General features: G+C 33.2%; 2 protein-coding genes across 6 annotated transcripts; both read right to left on the reverse strand.

Annotated features, from left to right (window-relative positions):
• Nucleotides 1-1,740: 1,740 nt before the first annotated feature.
• Nucleotides 1,741-3,950, reverse strand: LOC120092107 (putative methyltransferase At1g29790). Its single transcript, XM_039050315.2, has 2 exons — nucleotides 2,606-3,950; nucleotides 1,741-2,048 (listed from the first exon to the last, which is right to left on the reverse strand). The coding sequence occupies exon 1, from the start codon at nucleotides 3,905-3,907 to the stop codon at nucleotides 2,654-2,656; it is 1,254 nt and encodes a 417-aa protein (XP_038906243.1). The 5' UTR covers nucleotides 3,908-3,950; the 3' UTR covers nucleotides 1,741-2,048; nucleotides 2,606-2,653.
• A 6,723-nt stretch (nucleotides 3,951-10,673) lies between these two features.
• Nucleotides 10,674-18,178, reverse strand: LOC120089856 (downstream neighbor of Son). Of its 5 annotated transcripts, none has more exons than XM_039047271.2 (15): nucleotides 17,971-18,178; nucleotides 16,688-16,927; nucleotides 16,053-16,126; nucleotides 15,844-15,970; nucleotides 15,668-15,741; nucleotides 15,413-15,566; nucleotides 15,129-15,331; nucleotides 14,363-14,559; nucleotides 14,194-14,292; nucleotides 13,418-13,539; nucleotides 12,822-12,923; nucleotides 12,524-12,633; nucleotides 12,256-12,343; nucleotides 11,586-11,791; nucleotides 10,674-11,051 (listed from the first exon to the last, which is right to left on the reverse strand). In XM_039047271.2, exons 2-15 carry the CDS (start codon nucleotides 16,796-16,798, stop codon nucleotides 10,835-10,837), a joined length of 1,884 nt encoding a protein of 627 aa, XP_038903199.1. In that variant the 5' UTR covers nucleotides 16,799-16,927; nucleotides 17,971-18,178; the 3' UTR covers nucleotides 10,674-10,834. The 5 variants fall into 5 exon arrangements, with proteins under 5 accessions (XP_038903199.1, XP_090163792.1, XP_038903201.1 ...); XM_090307666.1 differs by having other exon boundaries at nucleotides 14,194-14,289; nucleotides 17,971-18,175; XM_039047273.2 differs by lacking the exon at nucleotides 17,971-18,178 and adding an exon at nucleotides 17,598-17,745 and having other exon boundaries at nucleotides 14,194-14,289.
• Nucleotides 18,179-19,424: the final 1,246 nt, after the last annotated feature.

A 19,424-nucleotide genomic window follows, 5' to 3' on the forward strand; every position in this document is an offset into this window, starting at 1 on the left:
GGGTCCATGCCTATAACTTTGTATGGATTAGAGGTTTCGATGACATGGCTACATTATAGTAAAATGGTGTTTTCTAACTTAGATACGAGTGATTGCAATTACAAGGAGTCAAAACAAATCTATTTGGGAACACCAATGGTATTTCCATTCTTCTCGGATTTTGAACCGTGGAATTTTGACCCCTGATGCATACAATCAAGCCGAAGGCCATGATCAAGATTGTTCGTAAACGTTTAATGGACATCAAAATAACGTCCATATTTTGATCTTTTTATTTTTAATTTTGCTCATTATAGTCACTACTCGTATACCATCCTAATTGTGATTATGAATTATGCGCTTCAAACTTCTTAGTTGAACTATATGATTCTTCATATTATAAGATGTATTGTGTACATAACTATTTTAATTAACCAAATTATGTTTGAAGCTCGACTATGATCTTCTCCGTATTCTACCAATAATACTTCTTGTCATTGATTATTGTAATTATATGTTGAAGAAATGTTATTAGCTTTATTATTTAGGGCATAAATTATCTTATTGATAGAGTTTTTAAATTTTTAATCAAAATTTTAAAATCGAGGAATGAATATCTTTGGAAACTAAACTCTATTTTGTTTGTTTGTTATTCTTAAATAGAATTCAAAACATATATTAAATTGGAAAAAGGTTCAAAAAAGCATGTAAATAGTGTTCATGGATTAGATGATGTAATTTAAAGTTTAAAATAAATAAAAAGATAAACATAACTTGAGATCTGGATAAATCTTATCAAATCACCATTAATTTTTAAACATGAAATTAATTAATGTAAAAGTTTAGGGCTCGTATGATTTTAACCTTTCAAGTGTTTAATTTCGAAAATAAGTCATTTTGAAGAAAAAAAAGTGAAGTGTTTGGTAATCATTTATAAAAAATTGTATGTGTATTTTAACTAGTTTTTATCAAAAAAAAATTTAAATAAAAACGAACTTTTTGATAGTCAATCCAAACATGTCTTTAACCAAGGGAGGGAAATAACTATACAAGAAATATCATGGTTTTTATGGGAGATAGAGGAGGAGGAGAATGAAAAGAAAAATGATAAAAAAAAATAGGGAGACAAACAAAGAGAGAAGGATTTTAAAATAAATAAATAAACAAATGATGAACAATAAATATATGGAAGAAAAATGAGATGAGTGATGGAGACAAAAATGGAAAAGGAAACAAAAAAACGAAAGCAATGGGGATGAGAAGTTTTTCTAGTACTACCATACTCTTCTTGTTCACACCATAAATTTGACTTTATAAATTTTCATGGACCCCACATTAACATCATCTACCTATTTATATAAGCACATTGACGTGACAGATAATGAATGGATGTAGTATGAAAAATTATTCATACAACTCTAGAGAAAAAATGATATAAAATAAGGGGCCATTCAATTTCCTTTACATTGAAGTAGATGGATTTTAATTCATTATTGTTATTATTGAAGAGATATTTTTTTTTAGTTTTATTGGACAAATCGATTCATATAGTTATTATTTGCTATACATTTTTTTTTTTTTGTTTAAATACTACTTTAGTCAATATACTTTGCCTTTGTTCAGTTTGGTGTGTGTACTTTTAAAATATTCGATTTAATAATGACGGTTTCAAAATATCTATATTGGACCTATAATTCCAAAAATAACTAATTTAGTCTATATTCGCTAGAATTAACATAAAATTTAAAAGAGAGATAAAAATGAAAATCAAAAGAACAAAATAACAACTTTTTTAAAGGTATAAGGATAAAAATATACAGTTTCCAACGACTTTGGTTTTAAATACTCCATCATCACATAACTAGTTTGAATAAGAGCAGACTCACATGATATCATAAAATCAACTAAAAAAAAAGTAAACCTTCGAATTGAACAAAATCATTGGATACACACCTAAGGAACTTGAACACTTCCCTTGCAAAGGGTTAGTCTATTGAAATTGTAGAAGCTATAGCCACTCATTTGTTCTTCAGCTAACTTGAAACTCATCAAGCCATTAGTGATAGCTCCTTGAATAAAAATAACATAAACCAAAACAGTAAACAGTCGCAATCATACACTAAAAAGTTCACAGATATATCAAAGGAACGGTCGTACTATTGAATTGTTAAGGATAAAAGGGAAGAAAGCTAAGTTTTTTCCACTCAAATGTAGAGCCATTGCATCAATGAAGCAGTAAGTTTGGTTTAATGCCATACACAATTGATTAAGAACCAGAGGAAGAGCTCTTAACATTGATCTAGTATCATATTCTAAACTTTATGAATGAAGAATGGATTCAAAAAGACTTAAACAGTAAGAGTGGCAACAATTTCCATTCCAAATATTCATTTCCTGAAAACAAAAAATGGCAACAATTTCCTTGACAAAAGACTAGCAGAGTGAAGAACATCTAAGTGACTGATCTAATGCTATATTCTTCTCCATAACTAGTATCACAGTAAGCAGAATAAACAACTTATGCTATTCATTATTTCACTTTTGAAATTTGGAATGAGGATGCTATTAGCATAACTCACTCAATACTTTTATATCAAGGATTGAGAAAAAAACAATTCTCTCTAACCTGTTTTTACTTTTCTGTTGAAAATAGCTATCATCATCATCATCATCATCATACTCTTACAGGCTTCTGTAAAACAGCAGACAGATAAACCTCAGATTTGCCTGATTCAGATTTCTCCCCAATGACCCACTTCAGTTTTTTAAATCCAAACCGCTCAATCAAGCGTGTCAAAGCTTTTTTCTTCTCATCATTAGCACAATAGAAGTTATCCAGCCAAAGCAATCCACCTGCTCTTAAGATCCGATCGATATCGAACATAAGGAACTCTAGTTTTTCAGGCTTACCACCAATATCCAATCCACTTGAAGCATGAACCAAATCAAACACATTGTCATAGAAAGGGAATCTATGATCTAAACTCAAAAAGAGAGGAAACAACCCTCTTGCAGCAATGAATTCACTGAATGGGGCATCAATATTCAGAGTAGAGGTTATGACAGTAACATTTTTCTCAGCCATTCTGGCAGCAAAAGTTCCAGACCCTCCACCAATATCAAAACCTATCCTGATTCCACCACTAGTTAAAGCTAAAACATCATCAATTGGAAAATCATTCTTCCCTCTAGCCTTAACAAATCTCTGATTCTCAAATCCATTAACCAAATCAAAGCAACCAACACAATCCCTGCCTAATTTCTTACTATTCAGACACTGAAAATTTTTACATCCAAGCCCACTCCACATAACAATCTTATCACTAACAGGATTCCATAGAGACTTGGGGAAAGGTTGTAAACCCACCTTTGGCACAGATTTGGCCAAACACCTCCGCCTCGGCAACGGCTCGCATCCACGCAGAATCAGCTTCTGAGCAAGGCTCCAATCGTCAGGACAAGGTCCAGAGACCTTGTAATTCATATACTGCGACAAAAGATCCATGGATTTCTCACACGAATGCCCCACAGATGCAACCATTTCAGTTATTCCACTTTTCGAATCCTTACCAAGAGGAAGCGGATGACGCTGGAGAAAGAGTTTAAGCTCATTTGCGACACTGGATCTGGAGAGATCGATGCTTTCATATCCAAGAATTTCCTTCTCCATCTGAGCAAGCTTCTTCTGAGAAACATCGATCTCTCTGAGAATTAAAGAAACCTGCTCCGATATGAGAGAAATATTCTTGTGTGTTCGATTAAGCGAATGAATTTCGCGATCTTTGGGAGAGTAAGTGAAGGCATATAGTGCGAAAAGATTTGTGGTGATTACGGAAATGAGCATGAGAATGTTGAGAGCTGAAGAACAAAGAGTTGCTCTCTTGAATCTTGCGGTTCCATCTCCGATTTTCAGAGAAACGGAACCCATTGAAGCTCAAATGTTAGCTCTGCTACTGCTTCTGCTGAATTGAGTGAGATTCGTAGTGTTGAAGACAGCGGGGAGGGCAGATTTGGTAATTGGGAATAAATCTGAGGGCATTTTGGGATTTTAGCGTTTTTTTTCCTTTAATTTGATTATGAGTATATTTGAACTAGGACTTTTGGCAATAAATATTGACAATTTGGGGTTTGTACATAAGATTAAAAATATAAATTTAATTTGATTTTTAATGTATTTTGTAATTATTATTTTGTGTTCCAAAAGTGGGAAAATGGAAAAAAGAAAATGTTAGGATTTATTTTTGCTTTCAAAATTGTCCCTTAAGTTTAGCAAACATGTAATAATGTTTCTGAATGAGAGATTCTCAAGTTTGACGTTGTTGGGACTTATATTTATGGAAAGGCAAAATAATGATAATAATATAATGAACAACTTATTGAAAAAAGTGGAATTTTTTGTATTTTGTCTTGAAAAAAAAAAGTCTTTAATTTTCATTTTCATTTTAAAACAATGAAATTCTTATTTATTAATTTTAACATTTTGTGTATTTTTATACTTCTAAAAAAATCCTAAAATATCTATAGACATCGACATTTTAATTATCAACCTCATGTTTGGTAAGTCCGTGTATTTCTCTAACATGTTGAATAAGTTAAGGACCTCAAAGATTTAATAGTCACAAAATTTAAAGTTCATAATTAAAGTTATCGTTGAACTTTAAATTAATAATAAGAAATTTGATTTAAACAAATAATGTGAATATAACTCAACTAATATATGTACCTTCAACCAAAAGTTTAGAAGTTTGAAACTACAACCTACATATTTTTAACTAAAAAAATAATAATTTGAAGATACTTAAAATCATGGGTTGTTTTCAAAGGGAAAATTAAAAGGATATTGTCCTTTTAGAAACTATTTAGGAAAATATTGTTGTTTTCAAACTATTTGTAAAAATATTGTTGTTTTTTTTTTTTTTTTTTAAATAAGTCGAGGGTTCAAAATCCAACCTCGACCTTCCTTTCACTTGTACATCGAACTTTGAACCATCGACCTTGCCCTTCCTAACATTATTATCGAGTCTGTTTAATTATCATTCCTGAGACCTTCCTCTATCAAAAGATCGTATTTCTAAATTTTCATAAGGTCCCCCTGAAATTTCTTCCAAAACTTGTTGAATAATTTTCACGGATTCTGTCATCTCAGCAAGTCTGATTAAATAACGAGCTAATGAATCTCCTTCTTTTTTCCACTAAACTTCCCAATCAAATTTGAGAGCGAGGTTATGAGAGAGAGCGAGATTTTGAGAGCGAGAGCGAGAGCGAGATTTTGAGCGTAAGCGTGAGCGAGAGCGAGAGCGTGAGGGAGAGCAAGAGCGAGGGCAAGAGCGAAATAGCGAGATTTTGATAGAAAGCGAGAATACCGTACAAATTTCTCTTTTTTTTCCTTTTTAATTATTACACATTCCACCTTCTTCTTTCTAATCTTTTTTTTTTTAATTTTTCATTTTATAAAAATAATTTCTAAAAATATTTTATTATTTTATTTAAACTATAAAAAAAAATAAAATAAAAAAAATAATATCTCATAAAAATAAAAAAAATGTAAATTAAATATCTCATTTATATAAAAATAATTACAAAAATCAATGTGTCCCATAAGGCGGACGTCGTCGATTTCGACTGGTTGTCGTCGTCGACTTTGAACTTGAGGTTGCTCGGGTTCTTCTCGATGTTGCTCTGGTACCTCTGCAGGCGCTTCATAATATAAATATTCATTATGCTCTCCACGACCCCGACCATGTCCATGCACGTATGAAGACGAAGGACTAGCCTCTGAGTCATAATATTCTAAACCAAATGCTAGCATCATCGTCATCGGACTAACATAATTAGTTTGACTCTGCGTCTGCGTCATAGGGGGCAACTCTTCCACATTATGTGCAACCGCATCAAACTCATCCTCTTCCCGAACAGGTCCTCTACGTCTAGGAGCTGGTGGAGGAACAATAGGTATATCGTACATATAATGAATTTCCTCCATATAGCTTTGGTTGTCACTACATATAGCAAGAACCTGATTCGGATCATTCGCAACTTCACGGAGTCTATTGTTGTTCGATCTCCGTGAATTATAAAACAATTAGACAATATTTAAAATAAATTTAAATTAAAAAAATAGATAATATTCATTCATTTACCAAATGACCCACAGCTGCTCCCGGACGAGTGATGTAGCGCCTTGTGATATTATTATACCAATTAATATATTCTGGAGTGACATCTGTGTCAAACTGTTCAAGAGAAACCCCCACTGCAATAAACCTTGCACGATAGTGCCATCGCACTACCAAATGTGTAACTTTTTCGGACCAATCTCCAGTCCTTAGGTCAATATCATGCAGTACGGGTTCAGTATTATAAGGCGATGGGATATCCTGCTGAAAACTGAATTGTCTCATCACCCTGTCAGGAAGATGCCACTCACCAATGTGAAAACATATGAGAGGACTCATCGTCTGCCATATGTTTTGACCATTCGTACAAAAATTAGGCAAAGTATGCACAATAATTTTGTACGGCTCCCAAATAACCTGAAACAACAAATATTATATTAGAGAATATTAAAGACAAATACAATAAAAATGTGAATAAAATAATCAATTAGGTTTAGTGTAATGTACCTATTCAGGTTGAAGCAGATCAAACATGTATCTATACTGGTTTACTACATGTGTGGTTGTCCTAGTCACACAAATTTTGTCTCTCCACCTAAAATTTTAAATTGATAATTTAGAATTTAAATTAATTAGATCGGTGATATAAAAATTAAATTGAATTAAAATAACATACCGAGAACCGCTCGTCCAACTAATTGAGCGTCATTAACATGATGTAGTTGTGGAGCCATTGTTGGAAATCGCTCCCAAGCCCATAGTTGCAAAAGTATGAGAGGCCCAACTATCTCTCGAACCTCAGGTCTTGTTGCTTTGCATAGTTGTCTATACAACCATACCAAGCATGCTCCACCCCACGAATACCGCCCCGCATCATGGAGGTTAGCTAACAGTGGCAGGAACATCAAGTGAACAAAATGACTTGATTTATCTGAAAACAGACTTCCACCCATCATTTGTAGTATATATGCTCGCATGCATCTTATGACGGTGTCCTCATCTGCATCATCTGTGAGCTCATGAAATTGTGTTCCTAACCATATTAAACTTAACCTCGATCCTTTAATCTTGTCGGCAGGTGGGGTCGAACCGAGGTACAGTTGACAAACTTCTAACCAGTCATCATACATCACTCTGGTGACCGGCTCACCATCAATAGGTAACTCCAACAACACTTCTATGTCTTGTAGAGTGATAGTGCACTCTCCAACATACATAGGGAATGTATGCGTCTCGGGCCTCCATCTCTCGACCAAGGCTGTGATCAGATGCCAGTCCAACTGAATAAATCCTGCCTCTCGACGTCTGCAAGATATTTCTCCAGTAGTACGATCTCGCCATACAACATATGATCGATGAATGGACTGGTCGTACAAAACATCGGGATCAACAGGTCTTGGGTTTATCTTGACGCTCCAATGCATCCCTTATTTCTGCTCTTCTTTTCTCGAAATAGTTCACGCATTTGAAGAATGTTATCTGAGCAAGAGTATTTATAGGCAACATTCGAGCTCCTTTGAGGACTCCATTTATGCACTCTGATAGATTTTTCATCATCCACCCCATATTTGAATCCTTCATCATGTGCTTGAGTCCATTGCTCTAAACTAATGTTGTCAAAAAAACTTAGACAGCTCCGATTTATTCCTTTGATATCTTCAATTGCTTTGTTGAACTTTTGAATTTGAAACTGACACCCGATACGATAAACATAATTTTTCAATGAATTAAATTTATACTTTTTATTGAAGTTGCTGACGATATGTCGTAAACAGAAACGATGGTGACATTTCAGTCCCGTCCAACCATTTGCTGGGTTGTTCACTACTGCAATTATACCAGCATGTCGATCTGAAATTAAACACACTTCTTCGTGTGTTACAATTTCTCTCAGGTGTTTCATACTTAGTGATCTCGAACAAGGCATCATATCGAGCAGTACTATTCATGTAACAAATGGCAAGCATTCGGCATTTCATGCTCGCATTTTATGGCCGTTTGCTCACATTTTAACATGAACTACGAAGATTTTATTGAAGACTACTACAAATTGTCAACGTATGTTGAATGTTACTCTCCTCAATTTCAACCTGTACCGCATGAAGATTACAGAAGACCTGGTAGATCGAAAAGTTCATGTTATCACAACGAAATGGATTGGACAGAACTAGTCACTCGACAACGATGTGGATTTTGTAACTAGTTAGGACATAATCGAAGAAAGTGTCCTTCGTTACTAAGACGGGCTCCAGATAGTTAGGGCTCGAATAATAAATAATTTTTTTATTATATATTCAATTTTTTTATGGCCATCATGATCTCGAACAAGTCATCATATCGAGCGATACTGTTCATGTAACAAATGGCAAGCATTCGACGTTTCATGCTCGCATTTTATGGCCGTTTGCTCATATTTTCACATGAACTACGAAGATTTTATTGATGACTACTACAAATTGTCAACGTATGTTGAATGTTACTCTCCTCAATTTCAACCTGTACCGCATGAAGATTACTGGATCACACACCCTAATATGTCTGTCTTACATCACCCTAATATGCCTGTCTTACATCCTGATCCATCGTTGTTGAGAAGATCTGGTAGACCGAAAAGTTCACGTTATCACAACGAGATGGATTGGACAGAACCAGCCACTCGACAACGATGTGGATTTTGTAACCAGTTAGGACATAATCGAAGGAAGTGTCCTTCGTTACTAAGACAGGCTCCAGATAGTTAGGGATTGAATAATAAATAATTTTTTTTATTATATATTCATTTTATTGTATATTCAATTTTTTTATTATAATTTATTGTATATTCAATTTTTTTTATAATAATCTACTGTATATTCAATTTTTTTTTTGTAATCAATAAAGTTTTACATTATAATAATCTAATATATTCAATTTATAGTATAATAATCTAATATATTCAATTTATTGTCTAATGATTATTCAATTATAGTATAATAATCTAATATATTCAATTTGTTGTCTAATAATTATTCAATTATAGTAAAATAATCTAATATATTCAATTATAGTCTAATGATTATTTAATTATAATATGATTATTAGCTCTTTTTTCTTTTTTTTTTATATATATATTTCTATGAAAAGTTCAAATAAAGTGAAGACTCTCGCTCTCTCCTAAGATCTCGCTCTCTCTCAATATCTCGCTCTCTTTGTTATTGTTGTTATTTTTCCAAAAATGATTACTAGCTTTCATTTCTTCTAGAACAATCACAAACATTTTTTTATTATGGATCTACTACCAATCTTAGCATTCAATGTGTATCCTGAATAATCTCATTTTTTCAATTATTCAACCATTTCATTTTACCAAGTTCAATGTTAGTCAAATTAGTCAATATAAACTAAATCTCGCTCTCTCCAACATTCTCGCTTTGAATCTCGCTCTCTCCTAAAATCTCACTTTGAATCTCGCTCTCTCTTAAAATCTCGTTCAACATCTCGCTCTCTCCTACTATCTCGCTTTGAATCTCGCTCTCTCCTTAATCGCTTTGAAGTTTCGACATGCGTGTAACCTTCGACAACCTAATATACAAAATTTTGTTCGTAGACAAAGCTAATTCGAAATTGTCTTTCATTTCAAGGCATAACTTGTATCCATGCACTTCATATTCGCCTAGAGTTCGCTCCCAGAAATATAACCAAGATACATATAGTATACCATCTCATTACTTTATTTCCTCTATGAAGGAAAAAGAAAAGTAATAAACCTACAATCTCGAGGGTGGATGTGTGTCGAAACTTCAACCTTCGACAACCTAAGCAAGATTCGCGAGATTTTCCTTGTCGAGGGTTGAAGTTTCGGCTTATGTATTGTTTCCAAGTTTTTTTCATTGAGTTCTCAACATTCGACCTCTAGCCTCGAACTCCTAAAACAACAATATTTCTCTAATAAATTTTCAAAACAATATTAATATTAAATGTGCTGTTTTCAAATATAAGAAAATAAACCAAAATATTTACAAATATAACAAAATTTTACTATCTATTTATAATAGATCGGACCGCGATAAACTGCTATTTGTGTCTATCTGTATCATGATAGATACACAGTAGTCTATCACAATCTATCATAGTCTATCACAAATAGATTGTGATATTTTGTTATTTATAAATATTTACATTTAAAATGATTTTGGGAAAATCATTTTAAAAAGCATTTTTAAATCGTCTTTCAACTCATTTGACCAAATGACATGCCTTTTTTTTTTCATTTAAACCCTTCAAACCAACTTTTCCATGGATCCCATCTTGAATTCCCAATTTAAAGACTCCAAACATTCAAAACAACTCCACTATAATAGTAATACAAAATTATTAAATTGAACACCTCATTCAACATTTGTTACTCAACTCGTTACGTCATTTTTTTCACACATTAACTAACGAGCAAATTAACTAAAACACTATCTTTTATTGAACTTGAAAAAAAAAACGATTAGTGAGGAGATAAAATGAAATCATTCTTCACTTTCTTCAAAGCAATTTCATGGGAAAATGTTTAGAACAAACAAAAGTTCCTGCACAATTTATGCTAACTCCTGAATACAATCGGACCAGCTTTTTATATCTTGGTCAATCAACATCCACAAAAGAAATGGATCAATTAATGTTACTCAAAATCTGATTATACAAAGTATATACAAGATAAATAACAAAGGACTGTCGTAATCATAAGCTTAAATATAACAAAATGAAGTAAGTCATGCAGGAGAAAGAGAGGCTGTAAAAGAGCAGTCAAAGTACTTTAAACCTTTTAAGAAACCTCCATGCAAGGATGGCAAAGCAATTGCTTCCGGAATTCCAAAGGCATTGTTGATAGGTTGGACGCCTTCACTTGCTGTAGCCAGAGAGTCGGATTTAGCATCGACTGATCCAAGAGCAACATTCAAGCCAGTTGAGATGGGGTCTGTAGTGAAGCTGAAAATCATTCCAAATTATGCCAACAATCAGAAAAGGACCATCTAAATAATACCATTTCATGATTAGATGACTCCAAGATCCTTCATAATTTGATTCTAGAGAATCAATAGTGATCAGCGAAAGAAAAATCAAGGAGAATAATGGCATAAAAGCATTCAACACTGACATGAGAAATAAATCGACCTATTCATTATATCTTAAAAGAAATCCACTTACATAGAAAATAAGCTACAAAATGTCGCTGATGTAAATATAATATAAATAATAAATATGTTAACTTTGTTTAAAATGCATAAAATGTTTATTATATGAATCTTTTTCAAAAATATCCATCGATATTGACATTTTATCGATAGTTCCATCGACATTTTTATAAAATTGGGACCTTGATATTGTTGTTGTTATCGAGATTTTAAACCACCTTACTACCTTGGGGAGAATAATGCAATTTATTTTTTGAAAAAGTTAAAACATATAATCCCATTATGGAGTAACATTGCTCAAACAAGTGAAAACTACCAGAAACCATACCTAGCCTCGAAGCTTCTTCCTTCGGAACCCATGGCCATGGCTGCACATACACTGGAAACAGCCCAGGGTGGAATATATGCATCACTAATCTCAAGGCTATAGGAGATACCAACAGATGAGGGTAGAGTGGAATCTCCATCTTTTGATGTGCATCCTTTAGATACTGCGGCAATACAGTTTGCACTTTTCATCTCCTTGAATTTGACCTAAGAAAACAAATCATATATCTTTTTACCACAGCAAATACAAAGAAAGTACAAGCAACCAGCGGCTAGAAAGCTTTTACAGAAATCAATTATAAAAAGTAGAAAAGGAAGAATGATTATAATAATAACTAATAAGCATAGCAGTTGAGCGAAGATAAATTCTCTCTTGTGGCTGTCCATGATATCTGAAACAAGTACCCCAATGAAAATGTAGTTCAACTAGATCAAACGACAATTTCTGTAACCATTTTTTTTTCTTTTTTTTAATAAACGAGGCACCCCAAGGGTGTAGGCACTAGGCACTCAATGCTTAGGCACGTTTTGTTAAACAAGGCTTATGTAAGGCGGGAACATCATGCATAAGTATAGGTTATTTATGGTAACTTTTTTTACTTTTCAACGAACACTGTTTATCTTTCTAAGATAGAGCTAAAAACACTAAACAATAAATTAACTTCATGCACCTGAGGCGAAGAAAGAGCAGCATTCTGAAAGAGAACAGGTGATAATAACACGGGAACATCCATGCCAGCCAATGAAGTCAAGAAAGATCTAGACAATAACCAGATATATCAGCCATATTCAAGGTAAATAAAATTCCTGTTATATGATATATATATATTTTTTTTTAATATGATTGCTTAACCTTAGAGATCAGAAGTAAGGTGTTTAGACCTGTTAAAATAACCAAAAGTTAGCTGCAAAGGCAAGTTTCCACAAACATTCATTTACCTGTAATTTAACAGGATATCGTACAAACCATGCACATCTTTGTTTTCGCTGAAAAACAGTAAAGACTGAGAGCTCCTATCTACATCAGAAAATGAACGAACCCGCCGTGTCTGAAAAAGATATATATTTTTAGTAGTTTACTCAACCAAGTAGCCAAGGCTATAAAAATTTAATTCACATACTTGGCAAAAACGGATTACTAGCAGGTGTAAGCTTGCTCATCCATATCTAACTTTATCATGAAATTAGATGGTTTGGTATGAATAGATAAGGAACAAATGATGAAAACATAACAAACCTGTCCTAAATTATACTTCTCTATCTCTGAAAGTTCAACCAGATCTTCAGCATTAACTTGCTCAACTTTTGAGCGACAGAGAGGCATAGAGAAACAAACGCCCTGATCCAAATTTCAGAACAATGAGAAGATGTGACGTTACATGAAGTTAAATTTTTACGATAAACTAGAGCAAGTATATAAGATAATTTTAGATAGTTCAACATTTTTCCATTAGTATTATTTTATTTTGTGGAAAAAAGGCACTTACAATCCTTGGGAAATAGTGCACAAATAACATGTCTGAGGGGGCAATTTAAAACAAAAAAAAAATTAAAATAGTAAAGAATTTTGTCTACAAGCGGATTTATATGCACCTTCATTGACACCAAATTATTTGATTTTTCATTTCAACAATAACCATTATGCATCATTATAAAGGATCAAGCTGCAAAATAGAATTTCTGCCCAAAACAACAATAATGAAGGTGCAAATTCCATCAAAAAGAATAAAATCACCATTGTTTGAAATCTAAATAAAATAAAGCCAGCTTCTATCTTAGCCTAATGTCTAAATTGGGAAAGGGGGAAAATAGTAATGAATGGGTTCGTCTTACATTCTCACTCAAAATAGACCTCAAACCTCTTGTTGACTGGGAAATATATGCATTGCACACGTGTTTGTTGCCCCCAGAGGCATCTCCACTTGTAAACATGACCACAAATTGTGATGTACAAACTGAAATTGTCAAAATCAATCAATCAAATCAGGTATAACTCAAGAATGACATTTATCTGGGCAAAGAGAAACTATATTTAAGATTGATCAGAATCAACCATGATATTGCAATATGAAGTGTACAGAGTGAAAACAGTATCTTAAAACCAATTTTAAGTAAAATGATGATAGCTAGCAGCTAAGAAGCACAAATACAAATACGAGACATGGATACGACACACCATATTTTAAAAATCTTGGACACGTTTATTAAAATATTCATTTTAAAAAAATATGTATCCTTTTCTACCAAAAGAAAATTCAAAGTAAATTGGCCCATACATTCATTTGCTTAAAAAACTTAGCTTGATGTATTTTACACTCCAAAGTTGTTATTACTGTCATATGTGTGTGTGTCTTTTTAATCTACTCAACGAGTGTTTTATGCATGTATAACACATTTATTGTACAAACAAATGTCTGATAGACTGATACTTGTCCAACAAATGTCGAACACGAACATGTCCCACACTTGGAAATGCTAGCCACACTGAAGAGTCTGTGCTTCTTAGGCTAGCCGCATTGAAATATTGTTTCATCCAACAGAAAGAAACTTAAAAAGTAGACCAAAACCATAGTCAAGAAAACTTAACCAACATTACTGAAGACGGTTACCATAAAAAACTCTACAAATATTATTCCGAAGCATATAATAAAGGCTCTGAAATGAGTCCTCCCATGCTTGTTGTCGTTTGCTAAGGAACTCAGCTTCTACTGCATCAAAGGAGAACCAATGAGTATTTACACACACAGATCAGAATCTTATGTTTTAAATAACCCCAACCTGCTGCGGATGAATTCAAAACTGAAACAAGAGAAGATGGCAAGGTAGATTGAGGATAAACCCATGAATGGAGAACCAAAGAGCCAGAGGCTTGAGAAGCTGGTGGCAATCCTCCACTACAGTTCCTAATTCGATCCTGTGAACCAATTTGTATCGAGGACTGAGGCATAGAAGCCAACAAAATTGTCTTGTGGATCCTACATTTTGGGACAGATGAGAAGGTCAGTAAATAATGAATAGCTTTTTATTCAATATTGGCAATGAAAGATATATATATACTTAGCACATTCACAAATTTAAGAAGATTTTCCATTTCATGTCAAATTAATGCTACCTACAACCGAACATAATTTAATAATAAACTCTCCATATAAAAAATAAATAAACTTCCAGCATAATGGAAATCACCAACATGCATCTAGTTCAAATACGGATAGCTTGCAAACGTTTTAAGGGATTTTAAATAAATTAATTTTTTTTATTAAATAATAATAATAATAACCCCTCATTAAAGAACAACAATATTTGTCAAATAATTCTAGAGAAAATCAATCACAAGAGTTTAAGGTTAGATCAAAATCAAATTGTTTGGATATTCAAAACACTTCAAAGAAACGTCTGCATCTTCTCAAAAGAATTGATCGAATTACTCAGCTAAGAAGTTTTTAGCTTAATAAAAGAAAAAGATTAGCTGGCACTTTCCAACACATTCACTAAGGAAACCTTCAAGCAAAGAAACAGGACTCTGACATGCTGAGACACTCACCAACTGAGTGAGGAGGAGGAGACCACTCGCATGCTAGTTTTTAAAGTAAAATCAAGTGGAGCCTTTTGACCTAGTATGCAGCTTTCACTGCATAAATCACTTGGATAAGTAGATGAAGCATCGTTGAATCTCTTGGAAGAGTCTGATGCTGAACTAGAAACTGCAGTGGTTTCACGAGCGAAAAGTCCTTTTAATGCTTTACCCTATAAAATTGCAAACAAAACTTCAAAAAAAAAAAAAATCATATGAAATAAAACAAATCAAACACTGCCTAAGAATTCTACCATATCAATGCTTGTCAAGCCAGTCAATTTGTCACCACCAGATGAGAGATCTGTGACACTTCGAAATGTACTTTGGCTACTGTTCTCAACTGTTTGAGAAGATTTAACAGTCTTATTATGGGCAACATCAGCAGGACCAGCAGAATTTCCCTTACTGCAATTAAACAGAATTATGTAATCAACTGCTACAGAAGAAACAATAAGAAACTAGAAAGCATTGAAGTAAGCAGCAAGACATAAAAATAGAGTTCTTACCATTGACTTGTATTCAAATTTGAAAGCAAAGAAATATTCATGAAATTGCTACCCTGCTCCATCTGACTATTTTCCTAAATGTTATAAAACAAGTTATACAAAACTAAGTACAATTACTTCGATACATCTAATATTAATACATTCTGCAACGAAGTCTTCAAGAGAAGTGCACTAACCTTAGGATTATCTTTCCCGGATAAGATCCTAAGCCTAGATTTTTTTACTGGAAAAACCTCATCCATGCGTGTATCGATGTATCTTGGAGCTCTGAATAACCCTGGCTTCTTGAGCCCATTGCCAGCACTGTTTGAACATATAAAAATAAGAACTCTAAGGGAATCAATAATTGCAAGCTATACAAATAAGAGACATGAGTAGGTCTCACTTGTCAGAAGCAAAAACAGTGGAAGGAGATTCGTCCAAAAGATTCACATTGTTTGATCTCTTTAACTGCTCTGCCTGCAAAAGTTCAACCATAATAAACACAAGATTCAGAAATGTTGCTTCAACCTAACCACATTGGCAACAAAACTTCATGATGTGAGCTTAACATCATTGGGCATAAAATACAAAAGTTTCATCCCATTTGGAATCAGTAATGAGGAAATGTAGCAAATACCGAAAGAGAATCTTCATGATGCGGAAATATATTTACTTAATGTATCATCTTATACCTCTTCAATCACCTTGAAACTCCGGTTTTACTTGGCATGAAGTTTGATAATAATCTTAATATGACAGAGAACAAGACAATTGAGATCTAAATATGACCTAAGTTGCCATTATCTCCCAAAACAACAACATGCTAATTAATTGATTCTAAACAACGGAAAAAGAGAGGACAGATACAAAGACAATATAGAGGAAACATCATAACTGAAATCCCCATGAATTACGACGGTTCTACTCTTCTACAGATAGTAGACCGCATGCAGGGAAAATCTAAGGAAGATCAATATATTGTCCCAATGTCTGCTTCACTATACAATGGTTAAATGATTTAGCAAGTCAGAAACTTACCCTTAGTTCTGATGGGGTCTTTCTTCTAATTGATTTCCCAGTCTTTGGAGCCCCTCCGGCAATATCACGAGACACTGGAGGCAAAGAACTTGGAGCAACGACTTCTGCCATACTTAATTGAGACCGCAGCTTCACCAATGAGAATGAGTAGCAGCATACCAGTGCCAATCACATCATCATGTCACTGGCAGATGGTAGCCGTGAAGAAAGTATTCTCTCTTTTATATGAAATCCAAGATACTGCATTTGATAAGGAAAATGAAACAAAGATGACATTTTTGCTGCAAAACTCTTCCAAGGTAAGCAGTAATAAATAAAATTGTTTAAGATGTCCTTATAGATTGGCAAAAGAGACGAAAATAACGAGGGAAAAAAATTATTTGAGCGATTAAAATATTTGGTACATTTTACAACCCCAATAACCAAGAGCGGATTGAAAGAAAGATTGCCCATCTTTAACTAATCTTAGGTTGAAAATCTATACTTCAACATATATATATATACACACATCAAGATTTGAGGTTTCTCTTTAAATTGGTCTCCTAAATTTTCAAAACTGAAAGATAATAATTAAAGAAACAATATCAAGAGTGAAATTTAGCCCCTCCCCATGTGAATTCCTGGGTCCGCTTCTGCCAGTGACTACAGTTTATGCAAGAGACGAAAGGGAAAACAGGAGTATCATGAAGGAAGATCGAGGATAAGAATTTGGGTTTCTCTTTTCTTAATTAGTAAATCTTGATGAAAATATCAACCATTTGAGTGTACATTGTGTTAATCGTGCAAGGTCGAAAATTCTACAAGTATCAAAATCAATAACAATGTCAAATTGAAACAGAAACAACCTCAATTCATACCGAAGGACAACCAAAGTAGGAAATAGTATATAAAGAAATCCCACTGACCATACCTTCAAATCTGAGCTCGAGGATAGTGAGAGAGAAAAGAGATAAAGTGCGAGGGAGAAGAAGAGGACTGATACGGGAAAGAAAGAGCGCGCGATAATAATCCCCGCTTTAAGTTTTTCATTTCGTTCAAAAAAATTTGTTTTGGAAGGCGGTGAACATCGGTTCGATTTCAGAATTTGTACTGAACCAGGAACCGAACCAAATTTTTCGGTTTGAGAAATTGGAACCAAAACAAGATTCCCAAGTCCCACAAACCGGTTTGTTCGAATTTCTTGATTAGTTCCCAACTTCCCATCATCATCAGTTCATAAACTACGACAATCTTCAAGATGTTTTTGGAGTTTGAAAGACGGAGATAGGGATTGAGAAGAGTACCTGCGATCGATCGAGAGAAGAAGAAGATGAAGACCGAAGGAAAAAATCTTAAGAGCCTAGGTCGTGAATGAAGGATCAGCAATGCTACTCACAGCGGCGGCGACGGCGGAGCTGAAGATAGAGAGGGAGGGGGAGCCGGTGGTATCGCTGATCCCTCCCTTTTCTTTTCAAGAATTCATATTCGTGGATTTGGGCGTTCAGCTGAGCCGCTGTGATTGGATCGGCTGAACCGGTTTTTTAAGTTCGGTTTTTTTGGAAATATTGTACGAATTGTTACAATTATATTATACCACTAAACTTGTAATTTGATCTAGTGGTTCATCACAAATTACATTCCTAGTCCCTTATATTAATATTGACATTGATGTGTTTATAAATAATTATTTGATTTAATTATAAAATTTTAGTTTTTTATATTTTATAGTTGAATTCGGTTGGTTACCTTTCTTTATGAATTTTAGACTTGGAAGATTACTTCAATTAAAAAAATGGTTAAAAATACTTATACAACTCAGTAACACTAATAAATATAAAATTTTAACCAACTATATTAGGCTAATTATAACAATTAATAAACTATAGAAATTAATTCATGAAACTAAAAGTTTAGAAGGTAATGGTAATAAGTTTTTCATTCATTTATAGTGTCTTTTTTATCTAGTGGGTTTGGATCGCTGGTTTTAATTTCATTTAGGGCCTTAGGCCGTATATTTAAAAAAATGTCTTTAAATTTAATTTTTTTTTCAAAAAGGTTTTTAATATTATTTTTGGATAAATTTGTCCTTTTTTATTTTTTTATTTCTGATTTTTATATATATTTTCCTATTTACGAAACTTCTTAATGATGGAGATAATTGCATTTATTATGGATGGAAAAAATGCATTTAATATGATCTTTTCCCATTTTCAAATGGAGAGAGAAAATGCATTTAATATTTTTTTTTCCATTTCAATTGAAGAGAGAAAATACATTTAACGTTTGATTTTTATATTATTTGATTTATTATATTGTTTGTTTTGAGTACTATTTGTTTTCATGTGGTATATTTCATTGTTATTTGACATATATCTAAGGTATTTTGATATGTAGGTATTGTGTCTGTAATATATTCCCCCGATGTATGATATATATGTCATTCTATAGCAATTTTTATATGTTGGTCTGATTTATTTGAGTTTGTCTATTATAGTAAATTGTTTGTTTTGAGTTTGTTTATATTTTGTGTTATTATCTCATATATACCATAGTTTAGATTCATGGTTGTTTTTAAATATACATTAGAACATTTGTCTTAGATGTTTGCAAAGATTCTAACTAATATGTGAAATATCACAGTATATATAAAAAAATCACCCTATGTATCGAAATGAATATATATATACCATAGTATATACCGAAAATAACAGTACAATATAGACCACCCCGCGCCATCAACTGTCATCATCCAGAACCT

This window comes from Benincasa hispida, chromosome 11, assembly GCF_027475165.1.
Source record: "Benincasa hispida cultivar pf3 chromosome 11, pf3_genome.v1.1, whole genome shotgun sequence".
In the NCBI taxonomy this organism is placed as follows: domain Eukaryota; kingdom Viridiplantae; phylum Streptophyta; class Magnoliopsida; order Cucurbitales; family Cucurbitaceae; genus Benincasa; species Benincasa hispida.